The sequence below is a fragment of the Centruroides vittatus genome, unplaced genomic scaffold, assembly GCF_030686945.1.
Source record: "Centruroides vittatus isolate TY-2023 unplaced genomic scaffold, ASM3068694v2 contig_922, whole genome shotgun sequence".
NCBI classification, from domain to species: Eukaryota; Metazoa; Arthropoda; class Arachnida; order Scorpiones; family Buthidae; genus Centruroides; species Centruroides vittatus.
The window spans coordinates 70,207-94,008 of NW_027122609.1; the positions used below are offsets into that span (position 1 = coordinate 70,207).

At 27.9% G+C, this 23,802-nt stretch overlaps 1 protein-coding gene across 2 annotated transcripts in view; it reads right to left on the minus strand.

Annotated features, from left to right (window-relative positions):
* The window catches only part of LOC136984545 (G patch domain-containing protein 2), a 51,926-nt gene that overhangs the window by 17,320 nt on the left and 10,804 nt on the right, over positions 1-23,802 (minus strand). The window contains exons 1-5 of one of the 2 annotated variants that reach the window (XM_067281581.1): positions 16,435-16,481; positions 14,469-15,319; positions 11,878-11,951; positions 8,714-8,925; positions 4,016-4,060 (exon numbers count right to left, since the gene is read on the minus strand). In XM_067281581.1, the coding sequence (XP_067137682.1) occupies positions 4,016-4,060; positions 8,714-8,925; positions 11,878-11,951; positions 14,469-15,310 (1,173 nt within the window). In that variant the 5' untranslated portion in view covers positions 15,311-15,319; positions 16,435-16,481. Of the gene's footprint in view, positions 1-4,015; positions 4,061-8,713; positions 8,926-11,877; positions 11,952-14,468; positions 15,320-16,434; positions 16,482-23,802 lie in introns of those variants that run through there. The other variant, XM_067281579.1, reaches the window with a different exon arrangement.

Below are 23,802 nucleotides of genomic sequence, written 5' to 3' on the forward strand. Positions count from 1 at the left end.
TGAAAAATTTTTTAAAACAAATATTTCCATTAAGTTACTGTAAGAAAGCATCTTTGGATACGTTAAAATAAAATAGAATGATAATAGAAATACAAATTTCTTTTCATAATTAGTAAAAATTTAAATAATAAAACAAAATAAATACAGTGGATACTGCTTATTGTGATCATATCAGAAACAAGTCAAAGTGATCATAATAACTAATGATTACAATAACTGAAACAAAAAACAAAAATGAAACAACATATTCTGTACTGTATCAAATACTAAAAAATTTATTTATTTTTGCCTACAGTTTTTACATAATAAAACATCAATAAAGCATTGTAAAACTGCATTGTAAAACTGTTTGATTGACATTGTACTCCATGTTGTAAGGCATCCAGCAATTGCTGATTAGACCATTGTCGGAGGGTTAGTTGTATTTTCCTCCATACCCTCTTCAGTTGCATCTTCATTTGCAGCTTTAGTAAATCTTCTGTGGTTAAAAGGGTTGATAATCATGGCTGATGCAATGTTGTTTCACTAATACCATTTTATATTTTCATTTTACTTATATGAAGTATAAATAATAAATTTTCTTCAATATTCAAAATATCCAACTAACTATTAGTTGTGTGTACTTATTAAAAATAATTTTAGCATGTAGTTTTCAATATGATTTTAAATACTGTAACCAATTTTAGTTTCTTATATATACAGTAGAGAGTTGTTAATCGAAACCCCGGTAATCGGAACGATTTTCAGTCGGACTGTGTCATGCTGAATCAAACGTTTTTGATACTAGATTTACTTCTAAAGTATAATTTTCATGTTTTTATATTCTTCAATATATTTATTTTGTTTGTACAAAATGAAGAAATAATTTTTAACGATACAATAGCCTCGATTATTATTATAAAAATTTTCGTTAGGCTTAAAATCGACGAAAATTCAACACGAAGCGACACGCAATGGAGAAAAATTCAACACAAAGCAACACGCAACGGAGAAAAATTTGAACATCGGACAGGTTAATGTATTTTTTCGTACATAATCGGTAATTGGAACAAATCACTAATCTGAACAACCCCAGTCCCCAATTGATTCCGATTAACGACTCTCTACTGTATATATATATTATAGAATTGTTTTTGTTCAAGTTTTTAAATATAATGTTATTTCATAAAAAATTTTTTAACATATCTAATAACAATTTATACTTTATTTTTCTAAGCTAACACCTAGAGGGATGTTTAAGATTTTTTTTTAGTAGTAGTCCTGATAAATGACCATATAGTGCACAAACAATAAAAAACACTTTATTTTATATAAGTATGGTAGATTTTTATATTGCCTGATAGTTTATAAAAAAATATATTCACTCTGCAATTTGGATTAATAATTTCACTACTGGACAACTAGTGGATATTCTTAATTTCTAACCCTAGTATGGAATCAAGCTGGAGCTTCTTTTATACTGTAAATGTACCATTCTAAACACATGTACTGTACATGTACAGTAATCAACCAATAAATGTGAAGTGTGTGGATCTTGATGACATCCAAACTGTTACTGCAAATCCAGATTTACTAAACACTACTGGTCTATATTTTTCCTCTTTGCCTGTCTGTGTAAATAACTGCTCCCTCAGAAAATGGTGAGAACTGAAGTGGCTAACATAACAAAAATGTACTGATTGCCTAAAAAAATATCTGTAATAGCTTACATTGGTATCACCAATACATAGTTCATTGTAAACTAATTGCATAATCTGAAGCATTGATCACATTAAATGATGAATTTTGCATAGCAAATGTATGAATGTCATGGGAGTTTGAAAAGTGATGACAAGAGGTTTGAAAAGTGATAACAATAAACTATGATTTTAATAAGCAGCATCCACTGTATATAACAAGAATATTTCTTAGAACACAAAATTATGAATTGCACTAAACAAAATCATTTGTAATAAAAATAAATTGTTGTAATTAAATATTGCAACGGAATGCAATTTGATAATATTTAATTTACTGTTTTATTTATCAAATTTTTAGTTATTTATTACTTTCATTAATTTTTGATATTATTATTTATTTGTATTTTTTTATGAACTTTTTCTCAAAAATTTTTTGCTATTTATCATCTTTTAATATTTTTGTAATAGTTATTTCTGTTATTGCTCCATATCTTCTCAATATTTAATAGTATTTTATTTTTTAAACTATATTATCAAGATTTTATACTGTTTAATATATAAAAATTTCAAAAATAAATAAATTTATACAATAAAGTAATTTTTCAGTATATACTGTAGATTCCTTTTATACAACTCTCATTTTCATAATTAGTATAAATTTTCTAATGTAATTGTACAAAAAGCTGTATTTAAGTGCTATGTTCATAACTTCAATGATATTATATAATAAAACTGTTTCCGAGAATATAATCTTAACTATTATATCATTGAACTTATAGGAAATATGACGGCTTGCCTAACAATGGATTTCAAGGATCAGTTAGGTTATAAAAACAGGGATTTATCTAACAAAACTTTTAAGTTTAAGATATTATCAATGAATACATTTTAGAGCAAAAACTACATTTTGATTATTTTACTTATAATTTAAAAAAAAACTTGCCTCTAAATTCAAAATCAAAAACATTTTTTGTATTTATATATTAACATATACATACAAGTAATATGAAAGTCTTATATACTAATATTACAAATTTCTCTTTTCCAGTAATTTTTCCCAAAATGTCAAAATGCATCTTTTTACTTAAAAAAAAAAAAAAAAATCCCTATTTAGCAAAGTTTAATTGCTATGTAGAAAACTTGTAAGATAGATGAATGAAAGAATCTTATTTTTTATATTGCTAAATGCTAAAATTGGTTAAAATGCTAATTCATGTCTGCAAATGACAGCTGCAGGATAGTCATTATAATACAGTATAATACCTAAGCTATATCATACCCATAAAGAGTTGAAAAATATTGGAAATATCTGTATCTGAAAATAATTTCAAATAATGATACATTCAAAACTGAAAAAAAAAAAAAAAAAAGCCCGGATGGAGTCGGAGTCTGAATTTGAATCTTTTTATGGGAATCGGAAGTCAGTCAATTTTAAAAAAATGCAAACTCAAGAGTTGGGAGTCGTGTATTTTTCTGCCAACTCCCCATCCTTGAAAAAACCTCTGTTGGTAAAAAAATGTTCTAAAGCAAATTTTTTATTATTTAAATAAGACAAGAATTATTTTTTGACAATATAATAATTTTTGACATAAAACACAAATGACTGTTACTATTTTTCAGCGTAGATATGTAAGAATATTTCATTCTTATTTTGGATTTTGGAATATTTCAATCATAACATTTTTTACCCTTCATTTCACTAAAAAAAATCCAATATCTTCTTTCTTTTTGTGTAAAATGCATTCACAGCACTTTATTTTGTCATTATAAGTACAAGAATACTTTTGCAGAAAATTAAACATCATTACAATAAACTGTACATTTTTACTACTGAAAAACAAATTTCTTATAAAACAAATTCTCTAGGTTTCATGGAAGCAATTCATTATATGGAATATTGTATGTATATAAAACAAATTGGAAATTTTTTGTGAACTTTTCAATATATATACCTTGTACGTTTTTTCCAAATTTAGAATATAACTTAAATGAATTTTTTTTATATTTTATGTATAATTATTATACTGTATAAATTAATTTTTCATATATGCTTTAAATGTATCTAGCACATAAGATATTAATTATTTCTATTCAAAAAAACTTTAAAATAAACTCATTATAAAACAAATAAGTGAAAAAATAAAATACTATATTTTCCAGAACATCATCTGTTTCTAATTAATTCATTAAAAAATTATAAAATGTTTTGCATAAATACACATATAGTGGCAAACGTGTTAATAAATTTGATTTTGGAAATTAATTATAGTAATGATAATATTTGATATATCACAAGTAAAAACAATATAAATTATTCATTTTCAATTAAAACTTACTGTTTTCCCAAGTCGTCGTCTACCAGCTCTAATCTCTCGTCCAGTCTGCATAAATTTTAAATAAAATTTATTTATTTTGTTTTTATACAAATTATATTTCTTACATAAAATTCCAATAGTCATTAATTTAACAATACTTTAATTCTGTTTTCAGAAATTTAAAGTCCTGAGATTCAAAAACAAATCTTAGAATTATTTGTAATTTTCAGATGTATTTAATTTAAAAATTCATTTAAAAATAAATAGAAGGATGTCATATTATGATTAATTTTTAAATATATCACAAACGAAATATATTTTATTTTTCAAACTTATCTTCAATACGGCTTAGGAATTTATCCCATTCATTCACTAACTATTAATGCCACCATTTAAAAAGTTTATAAATGATTTTTATGGTTTATATCACTTAATATAATCAATAATATAACTATCCAAACAAAACTGAGAGTCTGTCACATATACATTTTTTTTTTTAATTTCTTGAAAAATAGAAAAATAGAGTACATGCTGTGGATTCTAATTTAAAAAGGTAAGTAAATGACATGTTCTCAAAGGATTACTAACATAATATTATAGCACAAGAAAATCAAAATAAGAATTTGTAATTTTATTTTTATTTATATTTTAGCCAGAACAGCCTTCTTTGGTTAATATAAAATGTTAGTTTTTGTAACAATAAATAAAAGAAGAAAGGAAATTATATTTCATTTCATCTTCTTAAAATTAAAGAATATTTACAGCACTATATTTATTTTTTATAAGAAAATGTTTATTATATTTTACATATACAGATGGACCTCAACTTTTGAACAGATCACTTTTGTATGATACTTTGATACCCATTAATTGTTTTTGTATGTCAATTTCTCATTTTTTGTAATTTTTCTGGCAACAAAAATTTAAAGATATTGTACATAACTGCTTTCCTCCAGTTTTGATTTTAATGACAAAAATTATAATTTTTAAATTAATTATAATTAATTAATAAATCAAAACTGCAAAATAAAATTAATTTTTACAATATCTAATACCAGAATATAATCAATTACATATCACTAAAAGCCTGTTACCGATTAGCAATGCCAACTAACAATTATTATAGAATGCTCATAGGCCTAACTAAGGCTAGAGCCAAACATGAATTTCTGACAAACTGTAAGCGGAAAGTTCTACCCATGTCATTTTTTACATCCATCTTCCACCTGGGAGTGAACCACTACTCGGTAAAGTACAGCAGATATGCATGAATAGGGCTATACGAATGATGAAGAGAACTATTTATTTAATGACGTTCTAACAGAAATTCGTCACCGCCTGAAGAAGAACCTTGGAAGGTTCGAAAATGTTCGTAAAATTTAATTTTTTTGTTTTGATGTTAATTACACACCAGTAACAGACTTTTAGAGAGTACATAATTGATTATATTCCGGTGTTCGATGAAATGAAGTTATGATAATTAGTGATGCTGGCTAATAATTTGTGAAAATTAATTTTATTTTGCATCTATTTTATGTTTAATTTGTAGTTTTAACATTTTAAATAATGTTTGATGCTTTGTTATACATTTACAATAAAAAAGTTTAAATTTTCTTTACTTTCTTACTTTAATAAGATATTATATAGTTTTATTTTTAGCTCTACAGAAATGCAACCCCTTTATAACATGCAAGTTAACTCAATTTTTTTACATTCAGTTTTTGTACACATTTTAAGGAATGTATTATGTCCAAAGTCAAAGATCATCTGTACTTATATTTTTTAAACTTAAAAGTTTTTCTCAATAATAATTTATTTTATAATTTTTTAAATCACATTTTCCAAAAATATTTTTGAGAAATTTTTACACAATTATATGAAAAATACTTTCGGCAGTATAAAATTAAAAGTCGTATGTTTACTGTGCTTTCTCGGTTATTGGAGGGAAATAATTTTATGATGTTTATCCTATATTTAACACACATAATATGAATTCTACTCAAAATATGTATTCTGTTAAACATTTTGACTAATTTTGTTTGATATGGAGTTCAAAGTTCAGTATATTTTATTGTTCAGTGTATTTCTTAAGTAATGTATATTTTCATTTTATTTTTTTAAAAACCAACATTTAAATGCATTGGCTATTTCACTTATTCGTATGTATGACAAGAATTTTTTTGAATAAACTATAAACTACCTATTACTGATTACAATAATAAGATATGTTACCAGTATTCACAATCATAACAATTCTTGAAAGATTTAATAATAAATGTAATTGAAATTATTCTAATGCATTACATGTTTAATTTCAGTTACATTTTTATTTATTTATTTATTCAAAATTATTTATAAAAATCAATAATTATAAAAGCCATTCAAAAAGTAATGAGGCAATTAGGAATTTGTAAAAAATAGAGTATCAAACTGTAGCTATTTAAGATCAAATGTGCAGAGCATAACCTTGAAGCAGACACACATGCACAAGGGTACATGATTTTAAACAGTTGCTAGGTGAGTGAAAGTAAACAGATGAAGTTATAGAAGTTGTCCAAAAGGTTTTGTTAAGTATGGAAATCAGTACAGAAAAACCAGGTGTACTGCATCTTTTGACTGCAGTAATAGTAGTAGTAGTAGGTAGAAAAGAAATTCATTGCAGAATGAGTATTGTATACAAAGATCACTATGGACCTCAATAAAATAAGAAATGACAGACTTGCTGTAGAAAGAAGTAATTATCCTTCACAATGATGCAAGATCTTACACTTCCAACACTATTTGTGGTGCTCAGCAAAAGATAAGATGGGAAATCTGCCAACATCCATGTTATAATCTGAATCCTCTGCCTTTTCACTAAGAGATTTTTATGTTTTTGGACAGCTAAAAAAGGATCAAAGAGACGATATGCTAAAGAAGACTGTCTAGACAGGGGGTGGCCAACATATGGCCCGCGATTAATTTTTCAATATTAGCTACTTAACTTCCAATAATTGGTCAAATGGATTTGCGATACTTCATTTTTAAAAAAATTCCATTGTAGAGATTTACAACTTTTGTATTCGTCTGTTATAAATTTACACTATTTGAAGAACGAAAGACACCACACTCACTGAAACTCATCTGCCATTCTGCCATGTCACTCTGTTTATGCTGACATGTGACACACAGTGCCGCCTGCCTGTTGACCTTTTTGTTTTTATTTTTTTGCTTGTACATTTCTTCACATTGTAAAATGACATTGCGCATGCGTCAGAAACTTCTGTTATTTAACATTGTTTAATTTTAATATTTCATTCAGCCCATGACAAAATTTTTCTTTCCAATCCGACCCAGGGGCAAAAACTGTTGGCTACCCCTGGTCTAGACCTTTGTTGTGTCAGCAGCCAACATTCTACCAGAAAGCCATCTTCTGGCCAGAAAAACAATGTTAACTAAAATTAAAACAAGAAATTAAGAAAGTGGAAAAACCCCAGTTTTTCTAACACCTGGCATTTCCGTTGCCCTCTGATCTGATAGATAACAGATGATTGAATATCCTTACAAAATCAACAATCTTTACGATGTTTTGCGTAAGTTTCTATGATAAATGCAAACATCTAATTATTGATAAGGAGGAACGTCAAAATTGGTTAAATTATATGGTAAAAAAGAGTTGTAACACCTGGCAAGAAAGTATCAACAACCTGGCCGAATTGTCAAATTGTTACAGCCCATATCAGCCGGACTGGTGACACATCTCAAACTTAGGACCACATTAAATCAAAATCACCCAATTCTACTCCCACGCTTAGGAGGATAAAAAGGGCATGTGCTCAAAGTTCGGCACAGACACTCCCAAGAAGTTAGAGGTCAAGCTTTTATCCATGATCTCAGAATGTTTCACAGACATTCCCACAAACAGGATCAGAAGACATTGGACCATTTAAGAGGTATCTAATATAGACTTATGTAAACTCTCTCTCTTAGTCTCATGAGCAGCATATTTAGTATCTAGCAATGTATTTAGTGTTTAGTATCTAGGTTATCACCATAAACATAGTTTTATCTCCTTTGTATTTAACCTATTTCATTAAACTTTTGTTAATTGTTATCCAGATCTTGAGACCAATCGCCGACCAACTATCAACGAATGCACCGACTCTCCCTGCTCGAACGCTAGGTAGGGCCTCCCACTCAAAATAATGAATCTTCCCACTCAACGGAAATTGAGCTACAATGATATTTGCAAGTTAGGACACACATTCTTACTATGGTATCAGGAGAAACTAAACCAAGATTTACCAATCTTCTGTTAAACTACGAATAAAGACCATCTAGTGACAACATGAGCAAGCCTCATCAACCTGTCACCGATCAAAGAGGGTTTAAACCAATATCCATTGACCCATCGGCTTCTCACAATAGTATAAAACATCTAATCAGCTTATCAGAAACATTTCAACTTTCATAGTCTAAACAGTAATTTCTTCTGAAATGCTTTTAAAAAATTAAAACAGCCTTTAAATGAATTTCTCAGTTGTGAGTAAAATTCATATTTTATGTGAAAAGTAATGATGACCAACTATATCTTAATTCAAGCAAGTAATAACTATATAATTTTTATTCTCATAAAAATTATATAGTTACTGAGAATAAAAATTATATAGTTACTGCTTGCTTGAATATTTACTCTCTTAAAAATTATATAGTTATTACTTACTTACACAATAAACTTACCCTTCCAGTTAAATGACTGAATTTAGCATGATAAGCATGCTTAGCTGCTTCAGATAAATGTTCAAAACTTCCTGATAAAATTGCTTGAAATTTAGAATCCATTTCATGACTATCAACTGTAATGAATTTCTCATCTTCCCACCAAGGATCTATACCAGACATTCCAGTAGCAGGACCCGATTCATGGAAAAAGTCACTTTGTTCATCATCAGCTGTGTTCAATAAATTAATAAAATTAATATATAAATTATATTTATCTAATTTTAAAAGCAGTAAAATATTCTATTAAAGTATTATTATTATTAATATAAGAGATCTATAAATCTTTTTCCTATGTACTCTCTTCTGTAAGAACAAACCTAATGGTTTTAAAAAATATCATAGAAATAAATAAAATAGTCAATCAATCATAATTCAGAAATTCAAGTAATTTTTACTCTAAAGAAAAATTACTTGACTTATAAAACTTTCAGAATTCAGTATTTCATCTTCAAAATCAAATTAATAAACAAATATCAAAACAAAAATATTTCTTTTTCTCATTTTAGATAGAAAATTTTAAAGTTAAAATATTGAATTTAGATGCATTTAACTGTTTGACTGGTAATGACATTCAAACATGCTAGCATGTTTGTGTCAAAAAATGGTAATGACATAAACATACGAGAGAGGATTTTTTTTCCAACCTCCGACGATCTATCAAACAAAGACAAGTATAAATAATAAAATGAATTTATTACCATAAGTTAGGTATAAACATGGTTACTTTTAGACATAATCACCATGAAGATCGAGGCATTTGTCATATCTGTAGACAAGCTTCACAATCCCTTCTTCATAGAATGTTGCCACCAGTGACTTGAGATGTGCTTTAATGTTGTTTTGAAGATTGTCATTAATCTTGAACTTCTGTTCTCCTAGACACTTTTTCAGTACAGGGAAGAGGTGGAAGTCTTCACACATTAAAGGTGCGTGAAGACTTCCACCCAGCTTGGAACTTTTTAAACATCCAGTGTACAGCCCTGATTTAGCATTGAGGGACTTTCACCTCTTTCCTGAACTGTAAACGTGGCTAGAAGGGCAGCGGTTTGAAACTAATGACAATTTTCAAAACAACATTAAGGCCCATCTCAAATCACTGGCAGCAACATTCTATGAGGGGATTTCAAAGCTCGTCCACAGATAGACAAATGCCTATCTTCACAGCGATTATGTCGAAAAGTAACCATGTTAGTACCTAACTTTTGGTAATAAATTAATTTTGTTATTTACACTTGTCTTTGTTTTATGGATCATTGGAGGTTGAAAAAAACAGCCTACATACATTCTTAAGCATTAAACTCTGAGTAGTTTTCGCTGTATATACAACAGCTACTGAAACTTTACAGGGAATGTTGCATTCTCTTGTCTATTTTATGTAATTTTTTCATCTTTATATGGCAATTTGTTACAAATTAATGAAATCTGTAGCATTTTGTAATAACTTGCAAAATATCATTTTTACAAAATGGCCAATTGTAAACAGCCAGCCATTTTGTATTATATGGCCATATAACAATATTTTGTCTATATATTATCAATTATTAAACAATTTATTTTATCTTTTAGAAAGATCTTTTATTTAATTTTTATTTTTAACAAATTTTTTTAAAGTAAATTTTTAAAAATTCACTTTTTGAGGGCTAATTTACAATTTTTAACTTACTGGTCAAAGGTTAAACGATTTGGAGAAAAATGAGAATTCAAATACATCCGAATAAATTATAAAAACGTGTTAAATACTTTTTAAAGTTCAAAAAATAGAACTAGAACTCATAAAAAATTTTCTTAATCAAGATTGTAGTACATTTCCAAGCATCTTTCTTTAACTGTTATAAGATTAATTGCATTTAGAAATACAGACTATTCAAAAATCTTGCTTTAAACTGACATGTTTTTTACTTATTTAATGGCGTTTGTGGATAACTGTATTTATTTTTTCTGCATTAAGTAATGACATTCAGACACTTATTTGAAGAGAATGGCATAAATTTATTAAATCTGTCCCTTAATAAATTTTCCAAACTTTATAAAATATTAATAAACTGGGAAAAAGTTTCAGATATCAGAAATTGTTTTGTTATGTGATCAAAATTATTAAAATGATAAATGATAAATAATATCATTTTAATTAATATTAAGTTATTTATCATTTTTGGTTCTTTGTTGTCATTTTTTTCATCAGTTCATTAACACTTGCCCTCAAATTGAAAGTGTAAATTGCAAGAGATAGACAGTTAAAATATTTCAAAAATTTTTATCAATATTAGATTATTAAGAGTATTAGAATTTTTCTCTCAAACTTGTACTGTATAATTAATACAGCAGTTTTAAAATTTAAAAATAACAATTGATATTGTTGTATGTTTGTATATTTTGTGCGCTACTTCTTACTGCCTGCAGACAGCTACACTTGGTCAGCCATACAGTCAGCAAACAAAATCAAGAAGACAACCAAGGAAACAAATTCCCTGACTTTTTGACAACTTTTAACAACAACCCTGACTTTCCATGACTTTTTCCGAACGCTAATGAAAATCCCTGATTCTCCAGGTGCATAGCAACCCTGTATTTAAGAAACATGTTTGCCTCTATTCAAGTCATCTTCTTTTTGGATATTTTAAAGGACAGTAGTCAGAATATAATTTTCAACTGAACAGAATAAGAACATTTAAAATTGAAAAATATGGAACACATACACTATAGTTTGAAATATTGGTACAAATGCATACACATCAAAAATATAATATATATAATGTGTGAACAGATAATGATTGTATACTAATATAGTGATCAATGTATTAGGTTACTATTATAAGTTCATATTAATTAATATTGATAACAAATCAGTATTAAAGAAATTCAATTGAATAGAATTAATTAGTTTTTTAAAATAGTTTTTAATTAAAAGAATTATAAAACACTTCATAAAATTCAAGAAATTTTAAATATCAATGTGAAGTATTATCAATACAAAATATATTTGTATTTGAAATAATTTCCAAAAATCTCGTAATAATAATAATAATAAATAATAATAATAATAATAAATGTATTATTATTCTTACAAAAATGTATGTGTTATAATGTAGGTATTATTAATATTTAAAAATCTATAAGCATACCTTCTCTTCCTTCATCATTTGTAACAATACCACCATCACTCTCACTGCTGCTTAAACTGCTGCTACTACCTTCCCTAAAGAATGAGAAATTAAAAATGATTAATTTCCAATAATTATACAGCTCTACTATATTAATATTAAAAAACTTGGCAGTTGTCTATTATTACTTATATTTTATTACAGATTTAATTGTAAATAAAATTTTAATGTAAATGAGATTTAATAAATTAAACTGACTCTCTATTCCCTTTAGTTTCAGCTTTTCCTTAAAATAAAAGAAAAATAGGATACTTGCAGGATACATAGTACCCAGTAATTTCATTAAGTTTTACAAGAGAAAGTTTTAAAACTGTCTAAATCTAAATTGGCAAATGTTTTTCATTTCCTTTGTTCACTTTAGAAAATATTTATCAACTATACCTTCAATGTTATGTTTATTTATCTTTACAAAAACCCATAAGATTTGCAATAGCTTAGTCTGTAGTTAATAACTGTCATTTCTGAATTTTCCAAAAATTCCTATATAATCTTATCAAACTATAAATTCACAACACAAATCCTACTACTAAATCAGAGCTTTTACACCAATTATCCCTGATAGAAAAACATTATATCAGTATCCTCCATTATACAAATATGAATTCTTCACATTTCAATCAGAATCCAAATTATTTATGTACAAAAATGTAAAATAACAACAGTAACGTGATGAACCTAAACATAGAAAAACCAATTATTGATGAAATAAAAAATAGGCAGTTAATATGGTCTGGTTATGTGAGAATACAAATTGCCAATAGCCAAGAAACAGAAATCAAAAACATGAGATGAAAGACTGAGAAAGACCTGGAAAAATCTTATACAAAAAAAAAAAAAAAAAAAAAAAAAACTGATAAAAAAAGAGAAGCATTGAGGAAGGAAGAAATATGAATGAAACACTGGAAAAAACTGGTTAAAGATATCAGAAACTGAAACATCATTCAAAATTTTTTACTTTCTGTATCATTTTTACTGCATTTCAGTGTTAGCAATGAGTTGCATAACTTTCCTGGGAACAACATTTAAAACTGCATGTGGTGCCATCTGTTACGATATTTTATTTAAAAACTTTTTATATAATTAATTATTATAAAATGACAAAAAGCTTAATTTTGAGGGTAGGGATGCATTTTATAAAAAAAAAAAATTGTAAATGCTAATCATGAGTAAAATATTTATTAAGTCTGACCCTAATCAAGATATGACACATGACCCTCCTCTATCTCCCCTTGACCTTTAACCACCAAAATTTAATAGCATCAATCTCCCTAATACACAAACCTCACTGCAAAATTTCAGAAATTTTTGACAAAAGGTACAGGAGTAATTAAGCTTTAAAGTGGTATAATAAAAATACTGCCATCCCCACACACAAACATTCATATATACACTCCTGAATTTTTTGCATTTCTCAACATTTCAAGGTGCCCTGAGTCCAAAAATGTAAAAATCTTGGGAGAGTCATATTTTGACTGCTCGTCATACTTTCCTTTTGTTATACTTAACAGCTGGGAAAATAAAATTTCTATGAATTTCCTAAAACTTGCTTATAATTTTTTGATTCCTATATAGATATAGAATTTCCCATTTTCCAAGTGTATGGCAGTCATCTAGCATTAAGAAAATGAAAACAAAAGAAAAATAAAAAATTTTTGATATAATCATCATTTATTGTATATATAAAAGAAAGTAAACAAAAAATATTGAAATACAGTAGAGCGTCATTTATCCGAAAGCCGGTCAACCGAAAGCTTTCCAGTCGGACTGTGTTGTGCTGAATCAAACGTTTTTGATACTAGATTAACTTCTAAAGTATAATTTTTTTGTTTTTATATTTTTCAATATATTTATTTTGTTTGTACAAAATAAAGTAACAACTTTTAACGATACAATAGCCTCAATTATTATTATAAAAATTTTTGTTAGGCTTAAAATCGACAAAAATTCAACATGAAGCAACATGCAACGGAGAAAAATTTCAACATCGGATAGGTTAATATATTTTTTCGTACATAATTGGTTATCCGAACAACCCCAGTCCCCGATTGATTCGGATAAACAATGCTCTACTGTAATATGTTTTATGGAACAACAAACAAAGAACAGAAAAAATGTCATTTTAGAATTACTGAATAGTAGAGAATGAACAACAACTGTGCTGTAACTATTATTATTATTGTTGTTGTTGATGGTGGTGGTGGTGTCGGTGTTATGGCTAACAGAAACTAAATTTTATTAATAATACACAGAAACGTGAAGATTTCAATCATTCACTTAATAAATGAACAAACTATAAAACAAACACTAATAACGATATTTAAGAAGTAAATTTTCAAAATGTCAATACCCATTTTCATTTTGTTTAATTATTATTCTGCAAATGTTAATTAATATATATTATTGTTTGTTTATGAATAAAATTTAATTTTTTGTTGACGTAAATTTAAATTATCAGATAATGATTTAAACTTCTATAGAAAAAAAAACAAGTAATTCAACAGAATCATCATAAAACACAACCATGCTTTATGATAATTCTATTGTGTACTTACAATCGTGTTTTATTTCCTTCTGGATCTTCATATTCCATCAACTGATGTTTATTATGCCAACTGGAGCAACCGTCATCACAAAAAAAAGGAGTACTAACTGGTGAATTGACTAGAAATTTTCCACTCATTCTGAAGTTATGTTTATCACCATAGCCTGCACATTCAATACTTCTCTCACGCATGCTTCGTTTCCTTTTTCCACACAATCCCAACGGTTCAATATCTATATAGTTGTCTCCACACATATTTTCTGTATCAGCATCACAAGCTTTCAGCAATTTTGCTTTATTCTTAAGAGCTCTCAAACTTCTCACCTTCTTTGTTTTTTGAATAGAACAAGTAATAGCACTGGATGGAATTACTTCGCTGCATGATATAGGTTGAGGATCAACAGCCATTCTTTTGAATTTTCTTTTTCGTCGATGTGGTCTTGAAGGAAGAAAATTTTCATTAACAGAATCTGATTCCACCATGTTTGCCACACAATGTCTCCAAGCTGTAAGTTGCTGTCTTGGTGGTATGTCATCTGAATCACTATGTGGTTGAGTACCATTAGTTGTGATTTCCATCTTCCATCTGATTCTGTCATCTAAACTAGATTCTGAATCTTCACTAACTGCGCTCGATTTTGGTAAACTGCTTCCTAATGCAATTAAATTACCAGTAGATTTTGATCGTCTCTTCCATATTCTTCCTTTCTTAGATTTATTTGGTGATACTCTACTGTAAGAAGTTTCCTCTAGAGCATTGCTCAAATCTTGAACAAGCTCATCCATATTATCATAATCATAGGGAGTAAGAACGCGTAGCCGTTTGATTCCTTGTATGATAGTCCTTTCCATGGGGGAAAGCTTAAAAATAAAAAGCAAAATGAATAAATATCATTAACAATTTATTTAAAAATAATGAAATTGAAATTTGAAATTTAATTTATGTTTGTAATGGCCAATATTGTAAATAGAACATGGTTAAATTATTACATAAGTATTAATCATTTTAAAACATCACTTAAATATACAGTGATACCTCGGTTGTCATTAATAATCTATCCGAAAACAATCGACAAAATCAAAGGCAATTATTTCCATATAAATCAATGTAAATTCAATTAATTTGTTCTAGACACTCTAAAATACATATCAAAAACATTTTATAGTTAATTAATATTAGCATTACATACTAAAAGCAATGAGAAATTAATATAAAAGACTAATCTACAGAAAAGCATTGGAATTGTTTGGCTAGACACGTGGGGTAATGTCTTGTCTTGTAGAAGCTATTTGGATATGAGCTTCTGGCCTATATCTCCCCATGATAAAGTGTGACATAATTGTCATGTAATAGTAGTTGTATGTGTTTATGATGGTCGTATTGTGGGGAATAATGCCCTCTGGGAGGTCTGTTTAAGGGTAACTGATCCCTATTCAGGCGTCATTACAGACGTGGAGAAAACCTAGAAAACTTCACCAGGACGTAGCCAGCTGTCCTGGTGAAGTGCAAACCTGCAACCAAACTTCCAGTGTTCGGGAATCCTTTGGGCAATGGTGGGCCATCGCAGGGTAATGCTCACACAATGAAAAATGATGCCACACTGAGCCAGAAAACGCATGGGTTGCCCTTTGTTTTTGCAAAATTAGCAGCAAGGTCACTTGGGCACGCCGACAAAGTCTGAGGCAATTGACAAAAATGAGACAAATTTTTCGTAAAAAAATTGATGAAAACCAAAACCGACAATAACCAAAGTCAATGAAAACTGAGGTATTACTGTATATCAATTATAATTAAATCCAAATAAACTAAGTACAAACTTTCTTGATACAGTTTTTCAATCTAACTGATATAAAATTTTGTAAAGATTTAAACACAAATATCTGAAAACAAATGTTCAGATATTAGTATAGGTATATTAATATGTACCACATTAATTTGTTTATAAGTTCTCACTATAAACTTTACTTAATTTTACCTTATTTACATTAATAAATTAGTTCTTTAACTTAATTATTGGGTGTTTTAATAACAATAAATAAATGTAGAACAAAACAAACATTAAAACTAAATAAATGATTGACTGTTATCAAATGCTTTGATTTTCGATGTAATATTAATTTGAGAATGAAAATAAAAGAAAAATATATGTTTGCATGATTCTGTTGCTTTATCATTTGTAACTTATTACAGAACTTTCAAGAAAACTTAGAATATTATGCTATTATTTATGTTTAAATTTTAATTTTTGATTGAATCAATGAAATCACAAGCAACAGTTTATATTCCTAGTGAACTGAAATGAAATACAATAGAAAAAAAACAAAAATAAAGTTACAATAGAGTTGCTATTAATACTAAACACTTACTAATTTATCAAAACTTATCAGTTTATTTGGCTATAGAGCTATTTAATGATTCAGATTATTTGGCATTATAAATAATTATTAAAGCTATCACAAAATGATAATGTAAGTAATTTAGAAAAAGAGAGAGAAATCTAACATATGAACACATTATTAGTTATGCTATCAGAATACAGGTATACCTCGCCTTACGTCGGTAATTGGTTCCAGGAGAGGCAACGTAAGTCGAATTTACTTGTGTAGTTACAACATAAGTCAAAACTACGGTGGAAAACGCCAATAACGAGCACTTAAAGACTGCTAAATAAGACAACATAGAAACACAGATATTTTCATGTTTTGTTCTCTAGGATTTATGATGATTATATTAACATTTACTGTAAATGTACATACAGTATTTTAATAAATTTTATGTGCTTTTAATGCTTTTCTAGTGATATTACGACTTCAATATTTGTGGCGGACAGATGTAAAGTCGAATAAAATGACTTAAACTTGATTTTTATTTTTCCACATACTTTTTTGACAAACGACGTATAATCGAGAACGACGTAACTTGAGGTATACCTGTAATTTTTTTAAAGCATAATTGCAAATGCATTCATACATTACTGCAATTCAAATCTGCAGTTTTTGTCCAGAAACAATTAACTTCATTAAGGAAGTGATGTCCATTTCTTCTTTGACTCCAAAGTAAAACTTTTTGTATGTTATTTGAAATTTGGAATGTTAATGAGTATTCTATAGCCAATTAACATTTCTAAATTTAATTAAACTATTCTAAAATATCTAATCATTAAAGTTATTAACAGACGTGACATATCTACTTGTAGTGATAAATTATTCAAATCATTAAATAATTTAATAGCCAACTGTAATAACACAGTACATTTTGATGAATTTAGACATAACAGCTTCTTGCTTGACTATGTCTTAATGATAATATTGCAAAATATTTTTATTAGACACATTTTTATCCCAGAAGTATTGAGTATATATTTGTATATTCTATCCTAGGATGATGGCAAGAGCTTAGTGTTGGTTCTTTTAATTAAAAACATTTTCAGGTTAATTTATCAGTTTAGTTACTTTGTGGCAAATTATATGGTAGGCCTATTTAAGTTGAATTCTTCAAACTATGTAGTAATAATTATTAATTGATTCATAAATTGATGATTCTTATCTTGTGTAAAAGTGTGTGCAATCATTTTCTGGGAAAATTTTGTGTATGTTCTGGAGAAATTTTGAATCCTGAAAATATTCTGAATATCTGCCTATATTTTTATCTGCATTTTTTAAAAATAGTTACTTAAGCATCTATCTTTAGTTTAACACAAAAATTCAATAATAATAATATTTTACATTAAGCAAATTCTAAAAATATAATAAGATAAAAACAAGTTTTATTTTAGAAACCATTATTTTTATTAGAGATAAATTTTTCACAGTAATAATTGTTATCATTTTGTAAAAGAAATATTTTAAATTATTACAAATAAAAAAAACCTAACAGAATTATTGCCTGTGCTTCTTTCAAAGAATACAAAATAATCTTACAAAATAACTTTTCTTAAAATTTAACTAAATGTTCTTGTTATTATCCAAAAAAAAAAAAAAAAATACAGAAAATACAACAAAACAAGATTATAAATAAAGATAATATAAGTTAAGTATATTTCTTCTAATTCTGAAAGCTCTTAAAAGCAACAAATAGGCTTACATATTTTATGAAAAAATTCAGGCATGCAAAGTAATTAAACTACAAATATTATACATCAATACATAAACAAAATAAAATTGTTTAATTCTGAAAAAAATATTTTAACACTAATTACCAATTAAATATCTATTAAAAAGTAAATATGATATATTGAATTAAATATTTATCATACTCTTCAATTATGTTTTATGTAATGGTAATCAATTTTAAGTAAATACAAGGGTGGACCGAAGACCCCATGTTAATAAATGAGCAAGAGATGGCTACAGATTAATGAAACAAAAATGAAAGTGAAGTTTCAATATTTATTTACAAATCTACTTATTTTTCAACGTAATCTCCATTAATCTCGATAAATTTTTGCCATTGTGTCACTTATTTGTGAAGTCTATTCTTCAAAAATTTAGGAGTTGGCTGTCAAATTCACCTCATTATCAAATTAAAAATGTTTGCCCTACAAGTGTTCTTTCAACATTGGAAAGTAGAAGTTATTTGGAGTGAGATCAGGACTATATGGGGACGGAAGATCAAGATTAACCCAATCTGATCAATAGCAGTGACAGTCTTCCTGCTAGTGCACTGATTTGGCATATACTTCATGAAATCTAAGAACGCTGATTATGTGGCTTAACCATTCTTTTGAAATGTTTTATTTAGAGGCAATCCTTTTGTTTGATGTTATAATTACCAGATCATTTTTTCCACCCTTTTGATGGAAGTTGTATGTTATGATCACTGATCTCCATGATCATCGTTTTTGGACAATTCTCTTTATCTCTATTCCTTGCCTTTAAATTTCAATATTCAATGTCTCACAGTTTTCAAACTGACACACTGTTCTCCATAAACAGCTTTCATTCTTTGATGGATTTTGATTGGTGTCACATTTTTGGCTATAAGAAATTCAATAACAGCAATTTAACTACTCAAACTGGGTACACATAAATAAGCACTACTGGATATTGTAGTACTTAGTCAATAATATTCCGCTGCTTAAAACAGTTAACTACAAGGGTGGTTTTATTTCAACCTCTGATGGTCTATAAAACAAAGACAAGTATAAATAACAAAATGAATTTATTACCATAAGTTAGGTACAAACACGGATACTTTTTGACATAATCACCATGAGGATCGAGGCATTTGTCATATCTGTGGAGAACTTTGCAATTCCCTCTTCATAGAATGTTGCCGCCAGTGACTTGAGATTGGCCTTAATGTCGTTTTGAAGATCATCATTAGTCTCAAATCTCTGCCCTCCTAGCCATGTTTACAGTTCAAGAAAGAGGTGGAAGTCACTTGGCACTAAATCGGGACTATACGCAGGGTGTTTAAAAAGTTCCAAGCTGGGTGGAAGTCTGAAAGGTGGAAGTCTTCACACACCTTTAATGTGTGTAGATTTTCACCTTTTCCCTGAACTGAAAAAGTGGCTAGGAGGGCAGTGGTTCAAGATTAATGACAATCTTCAAAACAACATTAATGCCCATCTCAAGTCACTGGTGGCAACATTCTATGAAGAAGAGATTGCGAAGCTCGTCCACAGATATGACAAATGCCTCCATCTTCACGGTAATTATATCGAAAAGTATGCATGTTTGTACCTAACTTTTGGTAATAAATTCATTTTGTTATTTACATTTGTTTTCATTTTATGGACCATCAAAGATTGAAAAAACTACCCTTGTAGTTACTGCTTTAATTCAAACTGTCATCTAGTGATTTTAACTGTAAATAGTCATTTCTAGCAGAAACAATGCAGCAGGGACAAAACTTTTTAGCCCATTCTCGTAAAATAGCAAATGTTTTATCATAATACGATTTAGTTTATTTCAATTTGAGCATCAGGTAATTGCATACAGTATCATTTCAGTACCAGCTTCCATTCACATTCAATCTACGAAGGAACAACAATAGATATGATAACTTCTGTGGTCTACATTTTCAGTTCTTTATTATTTATACAATTATGGTGTAATGTCTGGATATTTAGAGCCACGGGATAGGATCATTCCTACTGATCTACTGATCAGAGAAATTCTATTTTCAGGAATCCACGAATCTGTTTATTCTAATGAGATTGTGTTCTGTCTATTAAAAAATGAATCTAGTTGGAAATCCATAATTTAGAGTAAAATAAAATTTTCTAAGTGCCCAAGCAATTTTATAACTACATAACTGGTCTGGTAAAGAAAAAATGGTCCAAAAATTTGAATATACTAATACGCATAAGATATATACTTTTGGATTATTCCTTATATAGCATATAATTTTTTAGATCCCCAACATTCACATTATGTACCATACCCATTTATCTGCCCTAGGCATGGAAGATAAAACTTAATACATATATAAGAGAATAAAACTTGCAAAACATTCTTGACATCATTAATGTGCTTCAAAAAAATCAACTGCAAATGCTTTGCAGTTTATTCAGTTGAGTGGCCTTAAGGATCTAAACTTTATGTACAGAAAGTTTGAAGTGTTTAAAGATTATATATATATAATGTTACATTAATAAATGCCTAAACCAATGTATAAGCAATGTGTTAGAAATTTTTATATTTAATAAATTAATTAAGAACTAAACTTTCCATTAAACAAATTTTAGAAAAAATATTTTATTTTTTTGCTGGAAATTTGGATTTAGGTTTTATTCTGTTAAATAAATTATCATTTAAAGAATTAAGTGAACAATATCACTTCACTTTTTTTCTTGCATAAACAAACTATTCAATGAAGAAACAGCTGTTATTATGAATAATGAATATAATGAGGTAATAACTTACAATAAATGACAATTAAATTATTGTTTTACTAAGTTTAAATCATCAATTAGTAAATGTAAATGAAAATATAATTATTTCTATACAAGTATAATAAATAACGAAATTTTTAGTTATAAATGCAATGTTTTTGAAAAATAGATAAATAAAAATTTATTCATCTTAAAAACCTTTAAATTATTAATTAAAAATCTTCAATTCAGTTAAATTTTTATTTCTATTTTAAATAAAAATTTATGGAAATAACACTTTATTTCCTTGTTAAACAAACAATCAATCAAATATCGTTGATATCCAGGAAAACTTTTATAAAATACATGTTTTCAGCACCTGTAGTGACCTGAATAAAATATACCTCGTGCTAAAAGCTGTTTTCCTGAATTTTGATGAGAAGGTATTTAATTTAATTTGGGAAGTTCTCACAAATGATCCCAAAGGATCTTTAAAATCTATACGTTCCTGAAATGTCTCTGAATGTTGAAATATAAAAACAAAGAAATTTTTATATTAATATTTTGATATAAATAATATAAAGTAAATTATATTGATTTATTTTGTAATAATATTGATATATCTGTATTATTATTATTATTATTATTATTATTAATTATGTTGGGTTTAGTGAGTTATACTTGCTTGACACCGATGGCTGTGTACTATGCCAGACCAGAGTCAAGGCATAGTAATCAAAACAAAACAAAAATTAATGTGTCAGTGTGTGTCTGTATTCAGGAATTTCCTAACAATATGACATGTATTCAATGTAGTGGCCTTCTGTAGTGTGATGTATACATTTATATTCAATTGTAATGTTCCCAGGCTTTTGTGTAGTGTGTGATATGAACCTGTAGAAGTGAGAACAACAGGTACAATAAGCACCCTATCTATCCTCCACAGACGCATTATTTCCTGGGTGAGTTCTGTGTACTTGCTGATTTTTTCAGTGCACGTATTTTATATATTGTGAGTGTTTGGAATGGATATGTCTATAATGTATGTGATTTTATTGTGTTTGTCAATGAGTGTGATGTCTGGTCTGTTGTGGTAAATTGTTTTATATGTGATTATGGTTCTGTCATAATACATTTTGTGCATGTTGTTTTCCAATACTGTTTGTGGAATGTATTTGTAGTATGGAGGTCTAATAATTTGTGTTTCTTTGCAAGCTCTTGGTGTATTATATTTGCTATTTGATTATGTCTGTGTAAATAATCTGTCTGTGCCAGGAGCTTGCAACCAGAAGTGATGTGTTAGTGTATAGTTTCTTGCATGGTGTGACATTTTCTGCATATGTCGTTTGTGAGTGTTGTATCTTTGAGTATGTGTTGTATGTGTTTTCTGTAGTTTTAGTATTTATGACCTGATCTTGTATGGCAATCATGAATCCTTCTCTCTCGAAGAAGCATCCCTGAGCTAACCAGCTGTTTGATGCAGTTTTGTCAACAAAATCCTGGGCCAGGTTGTAGGAATGCCTGCCGTGGAGTGCCTTTTGAACCCACGATTGCTTAATGGTGTCTATGCTTTTTATATTTCTGTTGTGTTCATATGTTGTGAGTGTAAGTTTAATGGTGTGTTATTTGAGTCTGCTAGAGTTACTGATTTATGTAACTGTGATGTTTTTTGTAGAAAAATTCAGTGTCTGTATTTTTTTGTAGTGAAGGTTTACTATGTCAATCAGGCCACGTATGCCATCTTTACATGGAAGGGTTAATCTTTCTATGGCATATTTAGGATGATGATGTTTCTGCTTATTATTATTATATCAACTTATTATTTCATCAATTTATATCTTTAATAAATATGAAATTTTGTTATTTTAGAGTAGATCTGGCCAAACTTCTTTGCATGTGGACACATGAACCACATTGTAATTACAAAGACCAAATGTCGAGGAATTTCATTATATGCACACTTATGCTCATTACCTAATTAATAGTATATAAAACTGCATATAAATTTAGTGAACTAATAAACATTAAAAACTAACAGTTAATTTGTCGATGGCTTATAATTTTACATATTTTTAAATTATGTTTTTAGCTCAAAACTCATGCCTCATACCCCGTGTTAATTAAACTTGAGCATTTTGGAACATGATCATTGATGTAACTGTTCCTTGCAATGGATTCTCAAACCATTTCTATCACCCAAAGAATATGATGACGCAAATGTTAATCCATCATCATTTAACAGCAAGACAACTGACGTATATATAAAATAATAAAATTTACTTTAAATTTTAATGTTATTATAAAGACTGAAAAGTTATTTAGAAAAATTTAGTTTATTGAAATAAATGTATAATTTTATTTTGATACTATCAAAATATGAATAATGATTTATTTATTTATGGTAGATTTATAGGACTATTCCTATTATAATAATTCTTATCATTTCTTCTTATACAAGTAATTGATGAATGATGTTTTTATGTCTGCTATTTTTGGTATGAATGCCATATTTTTATATACATGTTA